Here is a 27,923-nt window from a genome sequence, read left to right on the forward strand (position 1 = left end):
CTGAAGCAATACTGTTTTTGTATGAATTCAGCTAAAACCATGCTAAAATGCCGAAACATAACTTACCTAAAGACTGTAGAGATTTCATGAATTACCTATTATAGAATAACTTCTGAGAGTTTCAACAGAAGTAGAAAATTATGATTCGGGAAATAGCGAACGGCAAAAACGTCGATCAGATATCCAAAAATTATCTCTTTCTAGAATACACTAACCGCACGTGTATAGCTTCAGCCGCTTTCTGAATTGCTCAATTATTATATGCCCAGCTGATTTGATTTTCTCACAAAATATTTCCTCGTATAATGCCTTTACGTGATTTGATAACAGATTAGAGACACAATTTCTGCATACTGTATACGCAGGACTAACTCAGAGTTTTAAAGCAGAATGCGCACAAACTTTCGAGATGAAAGAGCGACTTCTTTTCCTCGCGACAGTTTAAAAGTAATTCGAGAGCGGTCGATCTTTTTCTTTTTAAATCGATATAAAAAATCATTGAAGACGAACTATCAAAATATACCTTTCTTCCAAGACGGTATTTTAGAGGTTCTTATTCGAATGAGGACTTTTAGGGTGTTTTTTTTTCTGACAAGAATTTTTTGGAAACAGTCCTTATTTTTATGGTAATTTTTGCGACAATTTTATCTGGGAACTGTTGTTCTTTCTCTGACAAGGAGTAGCCATTACGGAGCTGAAGACCAAAAATCTTTAACGGAAACTGAGAGTATCTTCGCGTTGGTCGCTAAAATTATCACATCCTCTGAGTAAAAACATCTTTCATGATTTTTAGGAGCATTGATTCTCGAGTATAAATATACTATATGATATAATGTGTTACATAAAACAGTAACCCCGTAACTGGCTCGTTTTCTTTAAAAAGTGTAATCGGTTATAAAAAGTGAAGCAAAAAAAAAAAAAAAAAATCAGGTTAGCGTCGCATAATATAATGAATCTCGGACGAATTAAATAGCATTACTTCAATTCTAATACCCAATTCAATTTTCTTTAAAATTGAAAACTTGTAATGCGTGGTAATCTGATGATAACATATTTAATCTATGAGGAAATGAGAAAAAAACTGCTTTTTTGATTTTAAAAAAAAAAATCCTTTCTAATAGCTTCTCCCCCCCCCCAAGACATTTGTCTAATGTCTTTATTAAGCTATGAACAAAGCTAATATCTACTTTGACGAAATGGGTTTACATATTTGAAACCCATGGCCAGAAATATATTCCACTCATTGCTTTAAAAACCGATTTCATTTTTTTAAAACGAAAATTGGTGAATATGAATTAGTGTAATTAATTCATCACTTTCTCACAGAGAATTATTTGCTTTGAATCCATTATTATCAGCATCGAAACAATAGTTGGAAAAAAAGTAATTTAAAGCATTGTCTTAATACGTGTCTTCATAAAAAGGAAGTATTAAACATTAGAAATCATTGAATTATTTCTTCTGAAACTGAGGTCATTAAACCGACTCAACAGTTAATATTGAATGAAAATCCTTTTTTATTTTAAATTAAAAATTGCATTCACAGATATGAAAATTATTTCGCTTACAATTAAGTAACACCAAAGTGATTTTATATTATTCTTAAATTTGATTTAAGCGAAGACTTTATTGTACGTAAATCGCAACGAAGAAACGTCATCTGAAAAATTACTTTTCTATCTTCCTACGCAGTACCTGAAATTATGAATTGTCTCCTCCATTGATCCTGAAGCATGCCGAGAAGCAGGGACAGTGATTCTGAGGGCTACATGTCTCCTGCGTCTCTTGGAGACGAAGACGAAGACTCACAAGTAGCAGAGTTCTACCGAGGCAGGAGCATTTTTATCACTGGAGTCACTGGTTTCCTTGGCAAGGTATTTTCTTTTCTTAAATAACTTTTTAAATTGTTTAACAGAATTTTATCGAAAATGCATTGTATAAACATAGAATTGCAACTTAATTCCAACAAAATACAGTGGTGGCAAAAAGTGGAAATTTTTTGAAAGTTCCATGTTTTTCAACTTTGTGTGCTTGTAGAACATATTAATTTTTACTTAAATATAAATGTGTACATATCAGATCGAAGTTAATTTAGAGTAGAATTTAATTAAAAAAACAAGAATTAAAATATCTGAATTACAAAAAATATTATGCTCATTTTAGTAGAACAAACAAACACAAATCATTTTGAATTGTGACGTGTATTGTAATAATTGCGTACTAGCCAAACACAAATTTTCTGAAAAATCTCCGAAATTTTTCAATATTATTCAAAAAAATGCTTTTCATTATAGTTTGTTTTGCTGAAAAAATTTATTATTACTATCTTATTTTTATTGCACTTTTTCCCTCAATTTTATTAGAAAATGGAAATTATTATAATTGAAGAATAATAGGGGACTAGAACTAGATGTTAGTTAAGATGACTGAGCTTTTTCAAAATAAACAAAATGGAAGTTCGTTTTGAAAATTACAGTACATAAAGTAAGAACATTGTACTTTAATGTAAAACTTCCATTGAAACGTTATTTTTCATTTTTGGCAGTAAATTTGAGCCTTCAAAAAAAAGTAAAATTTTCACTTCTCCCCCCTCATGGACAAAATGAAAAATGAAATACTTTTCTGATGGAGTCATTTCTATGCAAATATAAAAAAAATTTTTATCCAATGAATCAGTAAATAAAAGGTTCAATGAATAAATAAAGAGATAATTAAACAATAAACGAATAATCAAATAAATTAATTAGTTAGTACATGAAGAAAAATAAATGTGTGACTGAAAGAGTGAATGAATAAGAAAAAATTAACGAATAAATAAGTGAATTACTCTATCAAGGAATGTAAATTAATTAATTAATAAATGAATACGTAAGTAATTTAGTAAATGACTCAGGGAGAAAAAAAAATTCACTATTTCAATTTGCCCCACCCACTTTGCTCCGTATGCACTTGACTAATCGTGCAAAATATTTAAAATACAAATAAGCTTAGTAATAACTAAATAAATACTGTACCGAATATTAGAAGCTCTCAATTAATATTTTAAACGTTAATAACAAGAACTTTATCATTAAATTTTTTTTTTATTTACAACTAAGTTTTACAATACGAGATTCAATTTTTAAAAATTGCCTTTATTATCATATGCTTTACTCTTGGGTTGCATTTTTTTCCTGAAAGGGATAGACTTCATGTGCTACTACATAGTTAAAACATTACCAAATAGATGGCGCTAAAAGCAGAGTAAATATTTGACCATTTCACTTTGCCCCACATTCCCTTACAATCTCATTGCTTTATCAGCAGTATTTATTTTTATTGTAGTTAATGCGAACTTCATTTCTTACAAAACAGTACCGCGTTTTCCTTTAGATTTTGGATACCTGACGCTAATAGAAACATCCAAACTATTTGAATTTGAAAGCACAAAACTCTTATTTTGCATATTTTAAAGACGTCAAAAAATATTGTAATGGATTCGGTGCGACTTCCACTTTCTTGAAATGAAAGCACAGTTCTTGATAAAAACACAGGAAATTTATTTACACTATGTACAGGAAAGATCTTCAACAACTGCTAAATTATTCATCAGCAATTAAGCAATTATCACACAACACCGTAAACTCAACGTTTACACACGTATTTACTTCCAAATACGAAAACAACACAGCGAAATGCCTCGCTATAAACAGAGCAAAAATCTTCTCAGTTCGAAATATCAATCGAAACTAAACTGTTTATCCATCGCTAACGGCTTAAATACACCGAAAAGAAATTTCTCAAATATTCCACACGCTTCTGTAAAGTAGTAGACCGTTATCAATGAAAAGAAAGAAAATAGGGGTCGTATACTTTAGCCGAATGAAAAAGGGGTTGTATATTCATTACGGGAAACTATTTACAGGTTACGTTCCTACAATAATTACTATTTACAGGATTTGTAACATTGCCCCCTTCCTAAGGACTGCACGTCCCGGGCAGTACAATCCCCAGAAAGGGTGCCAAACATCTATCACATGTTCACAAATACACACATTAAATAATAACCAATAATGCATAGGAAACACAATAATAACAAGAAATATTACTAAACATTAAAAGCAAAAAAAAAAAATTATCTACAACTTTTATGTTATCAACCATGGTTGTTTACGTAATACTCATGAACTATGGCCATAGTATGGGGCTAACCGATCATAATGTACAACCCTAGGTTTTGCATTAGGTGATTTTTGGATCCTCACTACGACGTCATTTAGTCGGTTAACGACTTTGTAGGGTCCATCCCAATGCGACTGCAATTTGGGTGAAAGACCTTTCCGTCGGATGGGATTCCATAACCAAACCTTGTCGCCTTCGTTGAATTCATGTCCAGTAGACCTTGTGTCTTATCGGGTCTTCATCTTCTCCGCCGCGATGTTGATTCGCTCTCGTGCGAAGTTATGAACGTCTTCCAACCGGGATTGGAGATCCTGGATGTACTCCTCAGGCGATGAAGGCGCATCGGGAGGACGACCGAAGACGAGATCACAAGGTAGCCGAAGCTCTCGTCCGAAGAGCATCTGAGATGGGGCATATCCGGTAGTCTCGTGGACAGCACTGCGGTAGGCCAGCAGGAACAAAGGTAGCTTCTTGTCCCAATCCTGTTGATTTCTGGATACCATAAGTGAGAGATTATTCAGGATTGTGCGGTTAAATCTCTCCACCATGCCGTCCGATTGTGGGTGTAGTGGTGTTGTCCTAGTTTTCTCAATTCCGAGAATTTGACATAGGTTTTTAAACACAGCAGAGATGAAATTCCTCCCTTGATCGGAATGAATCTGCAAAGGTGTTCCGTATCTCGAGATCCAATGTTGGACTAGAGTCTCTGCTACGGTGGTAGCCTCTTGATCTGGAATGGGATATGCTTCCGGCCATTTGGTGAAGTAGTCGATGGAAACAAGAATGTATTTGTTCCCATCAGCAGTTCTTGGTAGAGGACCCAGGATGTCGATCCCAATTCGTTCGAAAGGAGCTCCAACGTTGTACAGATGTAGCTTCCCTCTGCTTCTTTTCTTCGGTCCTTTACGAGCAGCACAGGCGTCACAAGAATGGCACCACTTCTCCACGTCATCCTTCGCCTTGCTCCAGAAGAAGCGCTCCCGAACTTTATTGAGGGTTTTCAAGACACCAAAATGTCCTCCAGTCGCACTACTATGTATTTCTTTCAAAACATCTGAAATCCTTGATCGGGGAAGTAGTAACTGCCACCTAGATGTTTTACCGTCGTCAGATTCCCATTTTCGGAGTAGCACGCCGTTCCGTAAATGGAGCGAGTTCCATAAAGCCCAGTATCTTTTTGTTGCAGGACTGAAGATGGAAACGTCCTGCCAGCTAGGTCGCCGACTGTCACTCTCCATGAACTCCAAAATTGGTTTTATGTCAGGGTCTTCAAGTTGATCTTTTCGAACTTGGTCGTCACTCCATGGATCAGGTTCTGATGATGTTGGGGTCACTGTCACCTGATAGGCAGTTGGGCTAGTCGTTCCATACTGTTTCTCGATTCGGGAACAATAATTGCAGTCCTCAGGACAAGGTCTCCTTGATAAAGCGTCTGCATTACCGTGAGACAGCCCTTTTCGGTGCTTGATCTCCATGTCATATTCCTGGAGCCGCTGTATCCACCTGGCTATCTGGCCTTCTGGATTCTTGAAGTTCAAAAGCCAAGTTAACGAGGCATGATCTGTCCGAAGCAGAAATTTTCGGCCGTAGAGGTAATGATGGAAGTGTTCTACAGCTTTCACTATGGCCAGTAACTCCTTTCTGGTGACGCAGTAATTTCGCTCCGACTTTGATAAGCATTTGCTCCAGTAAGCGATGACATGTTCATTTCCGTCAATTTCTTGGGATAAAACAGCTCCGATGCCCTCGTTGCTCGCATCAGTGTCCAGGATGAAGGATTTTTCAGGCTGAGGATAGGGGAGGATAGGCGTTGATGTTAAAGCCTCCTTCAGTCGTAGAAATGCATCTTCGCATTCCTTGGACCATTCAAACTTTTGCTTGCTTTCCGTCAGCTTATGCAAAGGTCGTGCAATGTTGGAAAAACCCTTTACAAACTTCCTGTAGTACGTGCAGAGCCCCAGGAAACTTCGCAGCTGATGGATGTTTTCGGGACGACTCCAACCATTGACCGCAGATACCTTCTCTGGATCGGTTTGTACACCCTCAGAAGAGATGATGTGACCAAGGTAGTTCACTTCCCGGCGGAACAAATTACATTTGGACGGGCTTAACTTCAGATTGGCTTCCTTAAGCTTTTGCAGTACCTTCCTAAGATTTGCCAGATGTTCTTCGAAGCTGCGTCCCACGATGATGATATCGTCTAAGTAGACCAGACAGGATTCGTAGGAAAGTCCTCTTAAAACTGTCTCCATAAGACGCTCGAACGTAGCTGGTGCATTGCAGAGGCCGAAGGGCATCACTTTAAACTGCCATAAGCCTTGTCCAGTTGTAAACGCTGTCTTCTCTCGGTCATCAGGGTGTATCTCAACCTGCCAGTAGCCGCTCTTCAAGTCCAGGGTCGAAAACCACTTGTGTCCGGAAAGAGTGTCTAAGGTGTCGTCTATCCGTGGAAGAGGGTAACTGTCTTTCTTGGTGATTTCATTCAGTCGTCGGTAATCGACACAAAATCTGGTGGAGCCATCTTTCTTTCGGACCAAGACGATGGGAGAGGCCCAAGGACTGGATGAAGGTTCGATTACATCATTCTCCTTCATCTCTTTCAGGAGGGTCTCAACCTCTTCCTTCTTGGCGAACGGTAGTCGTCTTGGATGCTGTTTAATAGGGGGGTGTTCTCCAGTGTAGATCCTATGCTGCGTTAAATTCGTCCGGCCCACATCCTCCGATGTAGATGAAAACAGATGCTTGAAGTCGTCCACCAATTGTTCCGCAGCAGTTCTTTGATCCTTCGGTAAGGGTGCACTCCCAATTAACTTCGATGTCAAGGACTCAGAAGACACAGTCTCGGGGGAATTGATTCTTCTAATGATGCAGTTTACGGGAGTACAAGTTGCTAACACTTCGCCTTTCCGGATATTCCTTGGCCTTTCACTCACGTTGGCGACTCTCACAGGAATTACATCCTTGGAAAGGTCCACAAGCGTAGATGCCACCAGCCCTCCTTTTGGGTTATTGCTTAAGTTGGGGTATTCAATGAGTCCAAATCGAAAACTATTGCTTTCTTCAAGGGAGCCAGGTATTAATGATTCTGACCTTGAGGGAATCGATAAATCTGTTTGAGCTATTATTTGATGAGCGGATTTTACATCACTTTCTGCAGGGAAAACGGCTATGTCTTCTCTCATCGAGTGCAGCTCATTAGTCTTAAAGTCGAGAGTGAAGTCATATTTCTTCAAAAAGTCCAATCCGAGAATGAAGTGGTCCGTGATATTAGCGACGAATGCCGTATGATGGTAGGTGGCATTCCCAAACACTATTTCCAAGTCCACTTTACCGTCAATCTCAATTTTGTCACCTGTCACAGTCTGGAGACTTACGCGTGGCGATGTCCACAGCAGTTTCAATCCAAATTCACGAGCCACATCTGTCCTAATGATTGTCACTTTGGCTCCAGTGTCAACAATCAGTCTGCAGGGGTTCCCATTTACATGTGCGTAAATGAAAAGTCCATCACTGCCACTACTAGAAGAGGAAATCTGCAGAGCTTTAGTGGTGGTGATTTCCTTCTCTCGCGTAGCTTGGCGAGCCGGACAACTCCTTCGCAGGTGTCCTTCACTACCGCATTTGCAGCACTTCTGCTCTTGTTTCTTTTGGGCTGTTATGCTGCTCAAATGTCTTGTCAAGTCACCGAGTTGTCTCTCAAGTTCAGCGAGGTGGGACGACCTGGAATCAGACTCATCATCTTCCTGAGTCCGGATTAGATGGCGATCCACACGGGTTGCTTCTTGGGCGGCCTCGTATCTCATCGCATACACAACGGCAGAATTCAGGTCTTTGACATCCGCCATCCGTAGAGCTTTCTGGATTTCCGGATCTCGAACCCCGTCGATGTAGTAGTTGAGTGCCAGGTTGTCTCGAACATCCGCAGGACAGTCACAAAAAGCAAGATGAGACAATCTCTCGACGTCCGCCGCTAGCTCTTGCAGGGTTTCCCCGGTTTTCTGGAAACGGGATTTCAACCGGAGTCGGCTGAAATCTTTCTGGCACTTCTCACCGAAGCGAAGCTCCAACGCAGATGTGAGGGCGGCGAAATCCAGGCGCTGGCTGTCCGGAAGGGTCTGGAGAATGTCCGCTGCGTCACCTCTCAGGGATGCTGCAAGATGACAGGCCTTGGTAGCAGAGTCCCATCCGTTCGCTTCCGCCACTATCATGAATTGAGTTTTGTAAACCTGCCACGAAGTTTTCCCATCAAATGTGGCAAGTTTAATGGACGGTCGAGCAACCGATGTGGGAGCGCCAAACTGTACAGAGCTGCTTTCCGCGGTCGCCAATCTCCTTTCCACGTCCTTAAAGATCTCTTCTTTAAGTAGATGAAATCTTCTATCTTCATCTTCAAATTTATTTTCTACAGCATTGAATCGGCTTTCAACGGTATCAAATTTTTCTTCAATTGCATCAACTCGATGCTCTATGTCATTAAATTTATTTTCCATCACAGTCTTTACCGAAATAAGGTCGTTTTTAATTTCTTCTTGGTTAGACGTTAAGTCCTTTTTCAGCACCGTTAAATCGCTTTTTAACTGGTCTTGATTTGCCAACATACTTGCAGTCAGATCACTTTTTAATTGTTCTTGATTAGCCGCCATATCATTTTTTAATTGTTCTTGATTAGCTACCAAACTTTCGGTCAGGTCACTTTTCACAGCATTAATTGCTTCCAGAAGTTGTTTTAATTGGTCATCCATTGCGCGAGTAATCACCATAAAAACAAAGTCTATAAATTCAAACAGTCTTTATGAAAAAATGTCCAAAGTCACACTTACTCCAAGAAAGTCCAGAAGAAGCCCCACGTTGGGCGCCAAATTGTAACGGATTCGGTGCGACTTCCACTTTCTTGAAATGAAAGCACAGTTCTTGATAAAAACACAGGAAATTTATTTACACTATGTACAGGAAAGATCTTCAACAACTGCTAAATTATTCATCAGCAATTAAGCAATTATCACACAACACCGTAAACTCAACGTTTACACACGTATTTACTTCCAAATACGAAAACAACACAGCGAAATGCCTCGCTATAAACAGAGCAAAAATCTTCTCAGTTCGAAATATCAATCGAAACTAAACTGTTTATCCATCGCTAACGGCTTAAATACACCGAAAAGAAATTTCTCAAATATTCCACACGCTTCTGTAAAGTAGTAGACCGTTATCAATGAAAAGAAAGAAAATAGGGGTCGTATACTTTAGCCGAATGAAAAAGGGGTTGTATATTCATTACGGGAAACTATTTACAGGTTACGTTCCTACAATAATTACTATTTACAGGATTTGTAACAATATTAATTTAAGAGGTACGTATATTCGAATGCGCATGCATGAGTACAGTACACGCATCTGTTCTTTTGAGCTATTGAAAAGACATGGGGGAGGGGGTAAACAGGGGTAATGTAGCGTACCCATCAGATTTTTTTTTCTGAATTTATAACACATACGTTATTTTTTACATTTGCTCATAGTAATGCCCTGAAAGCAGTGACCTCTCATTCAAATAAACTATTATAGCAAAAATCAATAGACTATACGAATAAAATCAAATTTTACTGTTGATATAGAGAAATGTGTTTTCTCCCCGAAACAAAAGCCTCGTTGCGGCCCTGATGTGCTTCGCTACAATTTAAAGGACTACAAGAAAGAAAGAAATCAAAAGGGAATAATATTCATACACGTATATCGCTCATTTAGTACAGTAAAATTAGGCCAAAAAATGGCCAAACCCAAGCATAAAAAAAAAAAAAAAGTTGAAACCTGTTGCAAATTACTTCTTACCCTTCCAGCAAGAAGGGGGAAAAAGTCCCAGCACTTTGCGCGTCGGGTTTTGGGGGACAGGGGGGGGGGCGAAATGATCCTCTTTTTAAATAAAAATAATTTCTATTACTTTAAAAAAATACTCAAAAGTCGCAGAAATCACACTCTATAATAGTCTTCTTCTTCTTTACTAATAATAAAGCAGAAAGTCTCTCTGTCCGGAGGATGTCTGTAGGATGTCTCTCTGGATGTCTGTAGGATGTCTGTGACGCGCATAGCGCCTAAACCGTTCGGCCGATTTTCATGAAATTTGGCACAAAGTTAGTATGTAGCATGGGGGTGTGCACCTCGAAGCGATTTTTCGAAAATTCGATTTTGTTCTTTTTTTATTCCAATTTTAAGAAAAAAAAACTATCATAAATTACGAAATTATCGTAACGTGGAACCGTAACATGGGCACAAGCCAATTGGCGAGATACGAAATTATCATAACGTGGAACTGTAATGTCGGTACAAGCCAATTGGCGAGAAAATTCACCATACATTATTCTTTATCTTCTTTACTAATAATAAAGCAGAAAGTCTCTCTGTCCGGAGGATGTCTGGATGTCTGTGACGCGCATAGCGCCTAAACCGTTCGGCCGATTTTCATGAATCTTCTTTATCTTTACTAATAATAAAGCAGAAAGTCTCTCTGTCCGGAGGATGTCTGGATGTCTGGATGTCTGTAGGATGTCTGTAGGATGTTCGTAGGATGTCTGTGACGCGCATAGCGCTTAAACCGTTCGGCCGATTTTCATGAAATTTGGCACAAAGTTAGTATGTAGCATGGGGGTGTGCACCTCGAAGCGATTTTTCGAAAATTCGATGTGGTTCTTTTTTTATTCCAATTTTAAGAAAAAAAACTATCATAATTACGAAATTATCGTAACGTGGAAGCGTAACATGGGCACAAGCCAATTGGCGAGATACGAAATTATCATAACGTGGAACTGTAACGTCGGTACAAGCCAATTGGCGAGAAAATTCACCATACATTATTTGTAAATATACAAGCGAACCAAAAGACCTTTAATTTTTGTATTACGGGCGAAGCCGTGCGGGTGCTACTAGTTACTAATAATAAAGCTGAAAGTCTCTCTGTCCGGAGGATGTCTGGATATCTGGATGTCTGTAGGATGTCGGTAGGATGTCTGTAGGATGTCTGTGACGCGCATAGCGCCTAGACCGTTCGGCCGATTTTCATGAAATTTGGCACAAAGTTAGTTTGTAACATGGAGGTGTGCACCTCGAAGCGATTTTTCGAAAATTCGATGTGGTTCTTTTTCTATTCCAATTTTAAGAACGAAATTCTCAAAAGATGGACGAGTAAATTACGAAATTATCATAACGTGGAACCGTAACATGGGCACAAGCCAATTGGCGAGATACGAAATTATCATAACGTGGAACCGTAAGATGTGTACAAGCCAACTGGCGAGAAAATTAACCATACATTATTTGTAAATATACAGGTGAACCAAAAGACCTTTTAATTTGCTATTACGGGCGAAGCCGTGCGGGTACCACTAGTTACTAATAATATAGCTGAAAGTCTCTCTGTCCGGAGGATGTCTGGATGTCTGTAGGATATCTGTAGGATGTCTGTGACGCGCATAGCGCGTAGACCGTTCGGCCGATTTTCATGAAATTTGGCACGAAATTAGTATGTATCATGGGGGTGTGCACCTCGAAGCGATTTTTCGAAAATTCGATGTGGTTCTTTTTTTATTCCAATTTTATCTTTACTAATAATAAAGCTGAATGTCTCTCTGTCCGGAGGATGTCTGGATGTCTGGATGTCTGTAGGATGTCTGTGACGCGCATAGCGCCTAAACCGTTCGGCCGATTTTAATGAAATTTGGCACGAAGTTAGTATGTAGCATGGGGGTGTGCACCTCGAAGCGATTTTTCGAAAATTCGATGTGGTTCTTTTTTTATTCCGATTTTAAGAAAAAAAACTATCATAAATTACGAAATTATCATAACGTGTAACCGTAACATGGGCACAAGCCAATTGGCGAGATACGAAATTATCATAACGTGTAACCGTAACATGAGTACAAGCCAATTGACGAGAAAATTCACAATACATTATTTGTAAATACAGGCGAACCAAAAGACCTTTTAATTTTTCTATTACGGGCGAAGCCGTGCGGGTACCACTAGTAAAGCAGAAAGTCTCTCTGTCCGGAGGATGTCTGGATGTCTGTAGGATGTCTGTGACGCGCATAGCACCTAAACCGTTCGGCCGATTTTCATGAAATTTGGCACTAAGTTAGTATGTAGCATGGGGGTGTGCACCTCGAAGCGATTTTTCGAAAATTCGATGTGGTTCTTTTTTTATTCCAATTTTAAGAAAAAAAAACTATCATAAATTACGAAATTATCATAACGTGGAACCGTAACATGGGCACAAGCCAATTGGCGAGATACGAAATTATCATAACGTGGAACTGTAACGTCGGTACAAGCCAATTGGCGAGAAAATTCACCATACATTATTTGTAAATATACAAGCGAACCAAAAGACCTTTAATTTTTCTATTACGGGCGAAGCCGTGCGGGTGCCACTAGTAAAATAATAAAATATCATAGAAAACAATGCTAATTAACCGGGGTGCACAGGCGGGGGGGAGGGGGCATGGCGCAGATTGCGTCATTGGAATTTTTAAGGCACTTTTTTCATTTTTTCAAGGGGTATTTCTTTCTTTTTTGAGGGCTTTTACTCTGGATGGGTACTCCGTCACACTTCAGGGGGGGTAACATCGCTTTGGGGGGGGGGGGGGGGACCATGAATTTGCATCCTAAAATCAACGATTGCAGTGAAGTTCATGAAAAAATTTCACTGATTTAAAACTTTTCCGAAGTACAAAATGCCACACAATGATATAGTAATGTCAGAAGGATAATTCTAAAAGATCTAAGCTAGCTCAGTAACCAATTTAGTTGTGACTGGAGTTATTAAACTGTTTAGAGCGCTGTGGTGATACGCAAAACAAAATCCCTGTGCAGCATAAAAAATATAGTCCAAATTGATTGCAGTTTATCTCCTTCTTCTTAATTAATTTACTGCAACTTTTCTTTAATCTTTTGCCATTACCGTAAGGGGGGATGAACCGAAATTGCCAACAGTGAGACGGGCAATGCTGCAATTCTGCACCCTCCAAGTCGGTGGGGGTTCTCGTTTGCAAACACCTAGCCGCCTCTATTTTACGCAGCCAGTTATGCGAATGGTGCTAAATATGCGAACATATACTTGCAACACTATCTGAAACTTTCGAGTACATTATGCAATTTAAAAAAAAAAATTGATATATCTGTCACATCAGCTAGCCAACGATCCAACGCAGTGACAAATTTAGGTGGTCCAGAACCTGTAGTGATTCAACGATGGTAGAAGTCTTGATGAGAGCAATGAGCAATACAAAAGTAGAATGCTAAATACTGCTCTTCCCTCCCTACGGGTATTGACTCAAGTTGGTAGTGGTGTTGCTCGCCGATACTGGTCGGTCGTTGATAATAAGGTGAAATGTGATGAGGGGTAGAAACATAAAAGGATATGGAAGGCAAACAATTTAGTGGCATTTCTTTGTAAAGGAGGTATGCAATTATGTCTCTAGCTTCTGTTACGAGAGTAGTTACTATCTGTAGAGATGTGTAAGCCCAAACCATCTTTTACAACCGAATAGTATGAACAGTAAAAAAAAACTGGAACAACAAATTGCTAAAAACTTCTAGTACGAGTTGTGCGCTGATCCTCCATCAATATTCGATGAATCTGGTTTCAGAAGTAAAGAAAACCTGTATGGTTAAGTGTTATTAACTGAAGCAAAAGATCCATCCACGCCACCAACCTCCCCCCCCCCCAAAAAAAAAGCAGTTGGTGTCATATATGTTATAGATGGAAGATACCTTCTCGATCATGTTTTTTCTTTTTGGTAATGATCTGTTTCGTTTTACGGGGATAGGGGGGTTCTAGGTGGGTTGTGTCATCCCTCTTGGGGGTACACGCCTTTAATTTCATACTTTTAAATTTAGTATGACATAATATTCCCTCTTGAAATTTACTCTAAAAATTCCGAAAAAATGCTCAAAACGGCAATTTTTAGATGCCCCCCATTCTGAAACCCGACGCACAATGGGGTGGAACTTTTTACCTGTTCTTATTGGGAAGGTAATAAACAATTTGCACCAAGTTTGCTTTTTTTTTTTTTTTTTTTGGATGTTTGGGTCCAACCCTTATTTTTACTGTACTAATTTGGAAGTAGAGCGCCACAATACGATCGAAAAAATAAAATTTTACCGGAGAAGCGTTTGAAGTTGAATTCTTCTGGCAATTTGCATTAGGAAAAGAAAGTTTGTTGTGCTCTCCAGTCGTTAATACTAGAGCAAAAAAAAATCTGTCATTATTTTCCAAAGAAGATAGCGTCCTTTGAATGCCTTAAACGAGAAAAAAAAGAAAATTAAAATTTCGTATTGAGTCACTCTTCTTCCTAACGAGCGATATATAAATGTACAGTATATATTTTCAACTGGAACTCTAGCGATTATACAGACATTCATCAGTTCATCAAGTCTAGTAGAGGGATATAAAGTTTGGTTTGAGCAGAGACTTCACTAGAGATAAAAAAATGTGTTCGCGAAAAATTAAAAAAATATATATAATATCTTATATATGAGCGAAGAATTCCTATCAAAATATCCCTGAAATATCCTATTCAAGAAAGTAACGAACACTGTACGAGCAACGTTATGCTGCTCACCCAGGGCCGCGCCGTCCCTATGTGCAAGGTCGTGCGCCGCTCGACGGCGCCAAAGTCTAAAGGGCGCCGAGCTCTACCGCTCAGAAATGCTCTAAATGAAAGGGGGAAAAACTCAAACCAAAAAAGTAAAATTGCATTCTTCATTATATCTAATGGCGGCCGTGAATTTATACTGCTCATTGAAACAGTTAATCCGTCTCCCTGAGAATCTAAAAGGGAAAATTATTGACTTGTATCTAAACATGCTATTCAAAAGAACAATCTTTTACTCTGAAAACAAGTGATTTTACTCTTTAAATAATGCGTACATATATCATTTTCCTTCTTGAATGTGGAGCCGTGAAGTGTATTTCGATATGTCTATAGTACACAAGGTTGAGCATACGAGGCGTAAGAAATTTGTTATTCCCCATTTTGGTTCTTGCTGTGAAATACCTTGCATTATAATTTTTGTGAGCATTAATTTGTTGTAATTCCACTGCTTTGTGTTATCATACATAAAAATACGGTATGCACAAGATGTGCGTAATAGTATTTATATACAGTAGACAATAATTTAGGTTATCTTTTTAGTTCCGAAAAGTATCGACTTGACCATAATTGCTCGATTCTACTTCCTCCCTCCATTTTATTTCTTTAACTATTTGTGTATTAAATTTAAAAAGACAAAAGCTTTGTAGAGGCTATGTATTAGTTTTTGGTATTAAATTCAATGCCTTTTGTAACGGTTCCGTATTTTAAAATTTTTAATTTTATCGGAAATGATTTCAGTTTCAGATTTCAAGGGAGACTATCCTACACGTTAATTTATAAATCTATTCAGTACTCCGTTGTCATGTTATGACAGACAAAAAACGTTGAATAATTATTTATCTATTAGAGATGAAAGAGATATTTACAGCGGAGAAAACTTTGATATTTGAAATATGTATATTCGTTTTCCAAAAATGCATTAGCATATCGAAGGCAGGGTTCATCAAACCGGGCCCAGCCCTAAAAAATTTGCCCGTTTTTTCGGACTGGCATACTTGAAAAAAATCCACTATCGGTAAAATGTGTTTTTCAAATTTTTCTACATTTTGAAACATTTACTCCAGAAACAAAGTAAATATTGATCAATACGAAGTCCAGAAATAGACACCTTGCTTTCTGGACAGTATATCAAACATTAGAAATTTAGGCGGCATAATAGCAGTTTCCCATTTTTTTTCAAGAACTTATTAGACAAAAATAAGCAATAATTATTTCAATAAAATTCCGAGATTTTTTAAAAAAATTTTTGGGTTAAAATGAACTGAAATTGGCCACCTCTTTTTTAACAGCAGCTCAATGCAATGTTTCCAAGAAAAAAACAGATTTAAAAAGTTAATTTCGATCGCCCTCCTTTTTATCCGCCCTTACTCGAAATGACTTCGAGACATGAAGTAAAATCGTACACTGAGTTCCAAAATTAAAAATTTACAGATTGTTATTTTTTTTTTGTTAAATTAAATGCCAAACATATTTTTTCCATATTACATTTGTCTACAGAACCTTACCCCAGGTGTTAATTATATTTTGCTCGAACGTTGCTGCATAAAGGCGCTCAAAAAACACTTGCACGACGGCGCCGATCACGCTTGGAGCAGGACTTGGCTCACCATGTATTTTTTTTTTTTTTTTTCAATTTTAAGATTTTGTAGATTTTTTCTGTAGTGTCTTGAGTCTATCTTTAGGTTAAATGGGACTTCTTTTTTAGGTTCTTCTTGAAAAACTCCTGCGAGCGTGTCGGAGTGTTAAAACGATCTACGTTCTACTTCGAGCCAAAGAAGGGCTGGACCCTAAGCAACGGCTTGATCAACTACTAGCGTGTCAGGTATTTTAAATCTCTTTGTAAAAACCTAATTCTAATTCATTACTATTCACTAAATTTCTTTTCACCTCCCACCCCCCCTCTTTTTCTTAAGATTAAAAAGGAAGCTTGTGAGCGAGTTATTCAACGGACAACTCGGTCAATTGCCCGGAACCCTAAATACAGAGTACATGCAAAAAAAGTATATATATATATATATATATATATATATATATATATATATATATATATAATTCGTTCTATATAATTCGCGTTCCAAGACCCTTCGCGCACGTCGAAATTTCTCGTTGTGGAACAACGTATGTTTAGAAATATTTTATAAGCATACCCAATTATTTCAGACATGTGTTAGACACTCCTCAAATTGTTTCAAACCATTCCTTAACTATATATTACCGTTTCTTTTATAAAGAACTGACTTTTACTGCATTTTTTAGAAAAAGCGTTTCTAAAAATTACTGTTCTGGAAGCACAAAGTCAATGATGAATGAGAGACATGAACTAAAACAGTAAGGTACTTACATTAAATACAATACTGCATTATAGTACCCACTGAACAGAAGATATCGTAAACTTAATTATAATTTTTAAAATGATGAAGATGATGGTTTATACAGTGTGGGAACAAGCCTCTTTAAGCCCTATTGAAAGAGCAGCTTCCATTTTCATTAAATTTGTATTTTGCTCAGACACTACACTGCGAGCTTCAGTATTAAAACTAAGTTCTCAACGTTTACGGATTTCCTTTTCTTGAATTTTAATTAAACGTATCGAAGATTCACATATCTAATTGCCGTGCTACCTTCGAAGCACTTTCTAATTATTCAAGGATATCGAGAATCTTGACCTTTTCTTTAATGGTCAGAAACTTTCTCTTTTTCTTACCACTTTCGTCAACTTTAGATGAAAAAGCGCATTTGGGAGATTCTTTTTATCAACGTTCAAATGAAAAAAATCAAAAAGTTAAGAATCGGAGCGGTTATTTGTATAAAAACTGAGTCAAAGCGTTGTTTAGACTAATATAATATGAACTTCCTCTTTTAGTGGTTCTAAAGGGATGAAAGTCTATTCACAAAACCAATATTTAGTGTCAACGAAGCCCATTCTAACGCTTGGTCGCTCCTTTTCAAGAAATTTCATGTTGCAGGCGAGCAATTTGTGTTCACAATTTAAAAAAATCATTATTAATGAAAAACTCGCATTATAACCATTTTGCGTAAGTCGGATCGCGTTGTAGCGGGATCCGACTGTATATATATATATATATATATATATATATATATATATATATATATATATATATATATATATATATATATATATATACAGTCAACTCCCGCTACAACGCAATCCGACTTACGCGAAATGGCTATAACGCGAATTTTTTCACTAGTAAAGAATTTTAGACATAACGCGAATTTCTCGTCCGCAACACGAAAATTTTCGGAAGGGAATCGCGGTCTGTAAGTGATTAATATATTTTTTTTTTTCGTGAATGGACCTTTATCCCTTTAGCATCACTGAGAGCGGAAGTTCCCACACCGTACTAGTCAGATACATCGTTTATACAAATAACTACTTCTCATTTTCCATTTTTTTTTCATTCTAAATGTGAAAGTTGTTGAAATGTAATGACACCTAAGAACGATGTTTCATCTTGTGAAGATCAAAGGGAAAACAGAAAGTTTCTGACAATTAAAGAAAAGCTAAAGATTATGTGCTAGAAGAACTATAAAATGCGTCGAAGGTAGCAGGACAATTAGGTATGAGTGAATCGTCCATATGTACAATTAAAAGTCAAAAAAAGGAAATCCGTAAAATTTCACCAAAAATTTTGAAAATGGAAGCTGCTCTTGTATTGTGAATCTTATGAAACCAGTAAGAGGGGTGTTGCTATGTAGAAACGTTATAAAAGAACTAGTGAAGCAACTGTATTGTGTATTTAAAAATAGATAAGTTAACGGTTTGATCACGCAGCATAAATCATAATCATCTTCATCTTTTTAAGTTACAAATAACATTACTGGATCTTCTGTAGAGTAAAACCATCGAGCATTTGTTTTTCTTACTACAAACTGTACGTACCGTACTGGTTTATTTTATGTCTTTCTTTCCCCATTGATCATTTTTTTGTGCATCGTAGCAGTATTTTATGTTGAATAAAACAGTTTTTTTTTTTTTTGCAATTTAAAATATGAATACAAATTCAGTTTTTTATGTAAGAAACAGTAATTTATACTTCAGAAATAGTTTTTAACAGTTTGAGGTATCATTTACAAGTGTATTAAATAATTGGGTATGTTTATAAAAGTTTTTACACATACCCTTTTCCACAACGCGAAATTTCGACTTACGCGAGGAGTCTTGGAACGCATCCCTCGCGTAAGTCGGGACTCGACTGTATATATATATATATATATATATATATATATATATATATATATATATATATATATATATATATATATATATATATATATATATATATATATATATATATATATATATATATATATATATATATATATATAGTTTTTCTGCCCAAATTGTTTGTACACATAATTTTTAATTAAGATATTGCTTTTCTGGTTGCTTGCTCTTTAAATAAGTTCATGGATAAAGTAGAGGGCTAATTTATAAACATCAAGCATTTTCAAATTTTTGTCATTTGAAGTTGTGTTTGCGGTGTCAGAATTAAAGTATCGCAAATGTCAAAATTTAAGCTTGAGGAATACCAAGCGCAAAGCGTGCTTGGGAACTAAACCCTGGTGGTTCCGCGTTTGGCTGACCACCAGAGCAGAACATCTGCATTGTAACCCCAGGAGCACTCTGCCATGAAAACTGGGATGGGCGCAGTAGGCCTTGGTGGCCCTTATGGGCTTTTGCGCCGTTGAATTTAATTTTTAATGTATAGATATAATTAATAATTGCCCAAGCAATAATAATTTTTTGCACTAAATATCGTAAAACGTGTCAAAACGCTGCAACTTATAATGGAAATTAAACTTTTTTTTGCAGGTTTTTTCCAAAATAAAGCGGGAAAAGCCAACAATGCTGACGAAAGTTGTGCCTATAGTAGGAGATATTTCCCTGCCAAACCTTGGAATCAAGGAATCAGACGCAAATATTTTGATAAAACATGTATCTGTAGTTTTCCATTCAGCTGCAACTGTCAGATTTGATGAACCGATGAAGTACGTATTTACCTTTTCATATAAATCTCCTTATGAACTTCTCTTCTAACGAGTAAGGGGCCATTCATCAATTACGTAAGGATGATTTTGGCAATTTTTGACCCCTCTACCCATTTTCCCATGTACAGTTACGTAAGATTTTTTCAAAACTCTCCCCCTATTCTTACCTAAGATTCCATTTCGTGTTTCAAAATAATAAGATAACGAATCTTACCTAACTGGAATCATTATTAAATCCACTATTATTTTATTAAACCTTTTTGTGTTTAGAAATATTTACTAAAAAGTTAAAATTAAGACTGAAAGCTTTTTCGACCATTTTTTGTTGTTGTTTCTGATGCGATACTAATTAAAAATAAAACATGCCATACATAGAGCGATCCTTTCATTGTTCTTTACACTTTTCATTCTTTGTAAAACATAAAAAAACAGCTCATCCTAATACGTTTTCTCCCTTTCCGACGCAAATGAAATATGATCCCTGCCAAACTAATTGAACTCGCGATTTCTAACGTAAAATATCTAAGAAAATTACGAATGGGTTTGACCATTCCCCTCGCAAGGGCGCCCATATGGATTCTACCCCAAATTCGCCCTCTCCGCATATTCGCCATCCAGGGGTCTCACAAAGAAGAAGGCGTGTCTGCTCTACAGGAGAGGGGGGGAACATTGCAAATGAATGAACCATAACTGAATCGTAGGGATTTTTCTTAACGGCAGGGAAACTTTTAGGGAAAAAGGGGTCTATTCATGATTTGGGTTCGAGATTAGGGGAACCACGTGATCCGTTAGTTTACATTTTGAATATCAATGCTAAGTACTGGAAAAGTTCACCATTAAAATTCGGGATTAAAAATATGTTTTTGTTGTTTTCATGCTACATTTTTGGTTTGGGAGAAAGATTTCATTGTGCCGCGCTTCTGTTTGGCACTCGAATGTGGGAATAGGGAATGAAGATCATGTTGTAGCGTAAACTGTAGAAGCTTCCATACCTGTCATTTGCTCGATCCATAATCTTAAGAAAAAGCATGTAAAAAGTCAATCGGATTCGTCTCAAGTATTCTGTGATCTTCTATTTAGTTCTCATTTTTGATTTTATTGAATATGCATTATAGACGTCAGAATCAAAGAAAGTTTTTTCAAAAAAAAAAAAAAAAGTTTACAAGCTTTTTTTGTTGTCATTCCTGCATCGTTCTTTTGAATATTAAGTTAGTCTGTATCGCTGTTAAAGTTAGTATGTCGCTACTGCATCAAACGAACTTTGTTATGGAAACATCGATAACAAAATGGGCACCAAAAGAGAGTGCTAGTATACTTTAAAATCTAACATACTCTATTGCTGACTTTTTTGTTCTATAGGCTACACTTTTTTGGATTGTGAGAGGTAGGTAAGAAAAGTTCTTGTCCAATGTTATTTCAATTATGGTGTTGTTTGATGCTAAAATTTTGACATTAGTTTCGTTTAATTTCATAATGTAATAATCAGGATTATTGATATTGTTTGTTGTTATTGTAAAAAACTCTATTAACAACTGAAGTTACTTGTTTTTTTTTTTTTTTTTTTGGTGTATGTTTTGCTGTTTTAAGTTGATGGATTTCATTGAATTCAGAAACAATAGTTTACAGTACAGTACAACCTCAACCAAGATCTTGATAAAATTTAAAACTGAATTAAAATTCTCTTAAATTTCTGCAAAAAACCGCTGTATTTCTCCAGAGTCTCCACTGCCATATCATAACCAACAGCAAAAATGTCAGTGAGTAGAGTACCACAATGATACCAACATGTTTTTTTAATTATAATTGTTCTTTTTTCAACATTATTAATTGGGAAAAACACAGAATTAGCGAACAACATTTGTTGCTCGCCCAGAGGCCATGACAGCCTAGTTGGGATTAGGGGCCCAGCTTGGAATCTGAGACATATAAATGTACAAGTTTTATAAGAAGAGGGAGACCTGGTGACCAAGATGACAAGGGGCCCGCATTGGCTCTATGCGGCCCTGCGCTCACCAAAATAGGGTCGACCGCCGACTGGAATTAAGTTCGTTTTGCGGGCCCTTCACAAAAATCTGCATTGTAAAAGCGGCAGCTTCACAAAATTCCACATCGTAAAAGCGGATCATTCACAAAAATTTGCATCATGAACTAAAATTTAAGATTTAGGGTCGCCCCTTGCCACATGGTGATCCAGTGTGACAGAGTGGCGACCTTCAAAAAACGGTTTTTGTAATTCTATCAGTAGGACATTAACAATTCTCTTATACTTCATATTGTGAATGAGCATCATTTTGCTATGCCCATATACTATAACCTGGCAATTCACAATAACTTTATTTTCAAAAACAAAGAAAATTTAGAAAAATATTTTGTTTTTTAACAAAATGGGGATCCAGAAAATAAAACTTGGATTGACCCCTGAAAATTTTTCTGAAAATTCAATGTTTTCAAAATTATTGTAACTACGTAAGGATGATTTTGACAATTTTCGACCCCCCTCCCCCACGTAAGGGTAAGTAAGATTTTCACCCCCCCCCAAATCTTACGTAAGATTCCACTTTGTTATTCAAAATAATAAAACAACGAATCGTACATCACTGGAAACGTTATTAAATTCACTATTATTAATTTTTTAAAAAACATTTTTATGCAAAGAAATATTTACTTAAAGAAATCGTGACTGAATGTTTTTTCGACAAATTTTTTTTTTAATATGATGCGATACTAATTAAAAACAAGACATACCATACACAGTGCGATTCTTTTATTATATTTTACACTATTAGTTCTTTGAAAAACAAGTAGAAAACATATCAACAACATGGCCTCTAATCTCATTGAGCGGAGACTAGCGTAGTCTGTATTGGCATTCCTCGTATCACACGGTGCTTCTACAACACTGTTTCGATACTACACGAAACAAAATTTTAATTTAATACTATACGATTTCAATATGACACGAATTTCAAAAGATAGAATTTCATTTTTGTATAATACTGTTAAAAAATGTATGATAATAATTCTAAAGCCACCTGTAACACTAACTTTTAAATATTTTATTTTCACTTCGGTGTTCTAAAAATAAAAAGGCAAAAATTGTTTTGTATCCAAAATGTTTTAGCTTATGTTTAGTCGTAATGTAAGAAAATAACATTACGACTAAACATAAGCTAAATTTGGCAAACGATAAATAAAAAACGTAGTCTAAACAATATACAATGAAATAAATACAATAATTCCATTTTTTTTGTTTGGTCGTTGTTGCTCAGACAAATTTTATTGCTATAGAAAAGCTCAGATTATTTTTCCCTGATAAAATGCGTTTTGTTCTTAGTAAAGAAAGTTGATAAAGTTTTTTTTGAGCTGTATATTCTAGCAACTTCGTAGCATGATACGTGCTTTACAAGAACTATCAAAGTCACATTTCCAGTACGATTTTCCGTTTTTTCTGTGCGATATAAAAATCCTTGGAACAAAGCTAGTTTTCCTCCTCGTTGAGATCGTTCGAAATTGACCGCCATTTTTCTAGTGCGTACCTCTCTTCAATCCATGTGCAAATGAACACCCACGAGGTGATAAGGGGCTAGGGAGGGGTCAAGGGATCTTAAAACTTTTAGGAATATTTTCTCTCTTTAAGCTCAGTGATAGGGATAAATAATCCCTACGACTTTTCCCTACCTTCTTTGAAGGGAAATCACTGAACCTCACCTGATTTCACCTGTCAATCATTTGGATGGCGAAACGCTGGAGAGGGCGAATTGCCGGAGACACGCCCATATGGGGGGGGGGCAAGAGGGGGCTCGATCCCCCCTTTGAAATTAGAACTTCCTTGCTTTTGGTATTTTTTTCTTTGCGAAAATGTAAAAACATTTATTCTCCATCCATTAATGAATAAGTTATTAAAATGAAATATTTTAATGACTCTTATCTGTCCTGAAATCGGTTTCCATAGAGAAAATACCCTCCTAACCAATGGGGAAAATATCTGAGTCCCCCCTTACAATTTTGCATATGGGCGTCCTTGCCCCCTCGCCCAAAGTAAGGGTATGTAGAGATTTTTCCAACACCCCTCCCCCTCGAGACCCTTACGTAATTAACGAATGGCCGCTAACTGAAATTATAAAAGGAAGTGACGGCATCATTTTATAATTTCAGCGTTTTGTAGCCTAGTTAATATGAGTGACTCAGTACAGTGAAAGCTCTTCACGTGCAGCCTTTATAAACATTTCAGGAAATGGCTGGACTGCTCTTTTCAATGACTCGAAGTTCCATTGTATCATTCAAAAGAAGTAGTTGCACGATAGGAAATTTAATTTGCCGTTCAGAATGACGTATGAAAACTTAACAAGCGATTAAATACTCATTGATTCAGGAGAGAACACTTTTTCTCTGTCTGTTTTGAGGAATATCCGTCTCCAAAGACGGGTGACGTTATTCTTTGTATTTCTCATACTGGTTTACTGTTTTTTAAATGGTTTTGTTTGAGTTCATCGGCACCCATATAGGGAGGCAAGTGGGGGCTCACGCCCCCCTCCCCTCCCCTTAAAAATGAGAACTTCCTTGCTTTTAGTTCTTTTTTCTTAAAAATATTTCTTCTCCAGTCATTAATGAATAAGTTTTTCAAATGTCAAATTTTACTAATTCTATTCTATACTGAAATCGATTTCCATGGAGAAAATATCCTGGTAAACCATGGGTGAAATATCTGAGCCCCCTTTAAAATTTTGCATGTGGGCGCCCATGTTTGGGTTAGCTCAAAACAAATAAAATACACAATAGCAGAAACATTTTTATTTATATTCTAAAACTTTGCTTAAAGTGTTCTGGCCGACTCTAGTCTGGCTTTGTTAAGTTGACTTGTGATCCGCTGAGGCTTAAACGATTAAACTTCTGTTTAAAATGAATAATGAGTACATGACGATCCGTGTACTTCTAACTAACCGTTCATCTGTTCGTATCCGAGCACTAGTAGCGTCTCGTGCCTTGAAAAAGTAAGGGGGTCAGAAAAGTGAGCCCCCCCCCCAAAAAAAAAGAGAGGGGTCCGAACCCCCCTTCGGTTTTTAAATTTCTTTAAAATATTTTTTTAATACTTAAACTTTCTTAAAATAATCATTTGTATTAAATAAATAAAATTAAACTCATTTTAAACACAGGACAAGCTACACCCAAACTACCAAGTAATACACGAAAGGTATTAATATCATGTTTATGTCCATGGTTGCTGGCAGAGTGTTGCACTTTCACCCTTTGACGTTTAAAAATAAAATTTAATTAATTAGATAGGGGAAATCTACAAAATACATCGCGAAAATTATTAATCTCACGTTTATGTCCAGTACGCTTTCCGGCGCTGCAATATGCTTCATTTGAAGTACCTGTAAGGGGCTGCAAGGAAGGCACTTTCACTCCTTGGTTTTTGAAAATAAATAAATAAATTTTGAAAAGTAATATTAATTTATTGTTTTTAATAGTAATATTATTTTTAATATTTTAATAATTAATTATTTTGAATGAGTAAAATTAATTTTATTTTAAGCAAGGCTAAATTACAAAAATGCAAAAATATTATGATCAGAAAAATGTGTAAAATTATAAATTAATTCTCTTTAACAAAGATGAAAATACATGTCAGTATTCTTTTTAAAATAAATAAAATAAAAACAGATAAACAAGATTTAAAAAAACTAAAAATAAATAAAATAAAAATAGATAAACAAGATTTAAAAAAACTATAAATAAATAAAATAAAAATAGATAAACAAGATTTTAAAAAACTAAAAATAAATAAATTAAAAAAAAGAGTAAAAAATTTTTTTTTAGCGATTTACATGCGGATGTTCCTTTCTGCACATGCATTGTGTCGGCGCCCATGCGTCAGATTCAGAATTTTTAAGCAGACAAAGAAAAAAAAAACATCTAACTCTTTTTATTTTCTTCAAATTATTAATAGCCTGTCACATTTTCTTAAAAACTAATGAGCTGTAATGTAAAACAAATAATAACTTTTGTGCAACAATAGGAAGACATTTTTGGACCAAAAATATAATCTTGTACTAATAACACATAAGAACATACATCACAGCACACAACAGTGGTGCAACTAGAAAATTATTTTTAAGGTAAGAGAGGAAGCACAATATAGGAAAAAAATCTCATTAATTTGATTGATCTGGTTTGCTCATCAAATCTCTTAATTTTGAAACTGGTAGTTTTAAAAAAGCAATTTTAGACGGTCTTTGGAATTGCTATGGAAAAGAGCGGTACAGAGGACTCCGCGGAAATTTTTTGAAACTGAATCCATAAAACACCGTTATGGTCTATATTTATTGAGGTTAGGAACTTTCCCCGGTGTTTTTTTTTTTTTTTTTTTTTTGAGAAAGTAATAGAAATCAATTCCTCCCCCCCCCTTCTAATTTTTCGAAATTGCAGTTCCAAAAACGCAATTCTTGACAAACTTTGGAGATTTTTACGGAAAGACGTTCTAAAGCTCTCACGTGAAATTTTTTTCAAAATTAAAGTCCTAAAATCGACTCGAAGTAAAAAAAAAATTTTTGTATGATCCGCAGATAGTACGATGCAAAAGAATGAAGTTTTGGTTTAACATACAATTTCCGCAACTTAGTTAAAAACGTGAAGAAGTAATAACTTTTAAGATACAGTCAAAACTAATGTAAAAAATAATCTAAAAAATAATGATTTCAACTCTAAATTGTCATTATAGTACGCTAATTTCTTCAAGACAAAGAGTCAAGAAAGGAGCAAACGGTCTGATATTGTGCAAATGAAGGCTTCTTCCTTTACTGCATGTTGTTTATTTTACATAGCCTGAATCGCGAAAGAACATTTAAGCTATGTAAAGTAAACAACATACAGGTAGGTTAACTCTCTGCGAATCCTGCCGTAAATATTGAGGTTCAATGCATTGGTGTTGAGGGGAAAAAAACACAGATAATCCGCGGTAGCGAATTATCCGCACCTCATTATTTTTTTTATTTCAAGCATGTAGTGCGCACAAAAAAAAAAAAAAAAAAAAAAAAACCAAGAAAAATAAATAAAAGTTATAAATTACTGTCTAAAAAAAGTGAGGGGGACCAGGCCCCCTCTGGACCCTCCCACGAGCCGTCACTGCCGAACACTAATGCATTTTATTTCAGTCAATAGCTAGAAAATCGCACGTCAAGGTATGACGGGTGAAAATTGCTTACATTTGAACGAGATATTTTGATAGTTGAAAGTGTAACCCTAACTCTAGTGGATTAACCCTAAACTCCAGTAGGTAGCGTTCATTATTGACCATTTTTTCATTTCTTCACTCCCCGGAAATGACAGTCTTACCAGTGAAACAGTTAAGTTACCGGATCGAGTTCAACCTTGTCACAATAAAGTCTTTCCCTGTTTGTTAAACATTACCAAAACATATTATCAAATTATCATTGTTAAATCTCGCGCGTTACTCGATCATTGGCTATTATATATATGAGGCTAAATTTATCGTCACTTTTTTTTTTTTTTTTTTTTGGATTTAAGTCATCACGTACAAGTGACAAAAAAAAAAAAGGAAAAACATTTTCCGATAAAATTTCTAACCAACGCAACCACCATCAGGGCCTGATTACTGAATAGGCCAACTAGGCCATGGCCTTTGGCCCTCGAAAATTAGGGGCCCCCAAATGGTTGAAATTACTTTCTGTCTATGGCTAAAATTGTTTCAGCTGACTGCTAAAGTATTAAAGTTTAAATACAGGGGACCCCAAAAAAGTATTTGGCCTAGGGCCCCCTTTATATCTTAATCGGGCCCCGACCATAATGGAAACTTTGTTTTCCATAAGTCATTTGCTACAATGCTAGTTCTCTTCTTCTTTTTTTTTTTTTGGAAATTAGTTTATGTGTATATCAAATAGATGATCGAAGCATTAATTTTAATTGCAAGTATGTTATGTTCAAGATTTTTACTTTCTTCTATATCTAATACATAGAAAAAAGTATTGGATTCGTGCAAATTTTCGAATTTCGAATTTTGACGGATTCGAACGTTTTGAGGTGTGCTGAGTCCATTTCGACTATTTTTGGAAAATGTCTGTCTGTCTGTGTGTGTGTATGTAT

At 36.2% G+C, this 27,923-nt stretch overlaps 1 protein-coding gene across 1 annotated transcript in view; it reads left to right on the forward strand.

Moving 5' to 3' along the window:
• Window positions 1–322: 322 nt before the first annotated feature.
• LOC129223033 (putative fatty acyl-CoA reductase CG5065) overlaps window positions 323–27,923 on the forward strand; it is a 45,422-nt gene continuing 17,821 nt past the window's right edge. Inside the window, exons 1-4 of the mRNA XM_054857597.1 lie at window positions 323–447; window positions 1,693–1,874; window positions 16,513–16,629; window positions 19,645–19,820. Of these exons, the coding sequence (XP_054713572.1) occupies window positions 1,734–1,874; window positions 16,513–16,629; window positions 19,645–19,820 (434 nt within the window). The 5' untranslated portion in view covers window positions 323–447; window positions 1,693–1,733. The remainder of the gene's footprint in view (window positions 448–1,692; window positions 1,875–16,512; window positions 16,630–19,644; window positions 19,821–27,923) is intronic.

The sequence above is a fragment of the Uloborus diversus genome, chromosome 5, assembly GCF_026930045.1.
Source record: "Uloborus diversus isolate 005 chromosome 5, Udiv.v.3.1, whole genome shotgun sequence".
In the NCBI taxonomy this organism is placed as follows: domain Eukaryota; kingdom Metazoa; phylum Arthropoda; class Arachnida; order Araneae; family Uloboridae; genus Uloborus; species Uloborus diversus.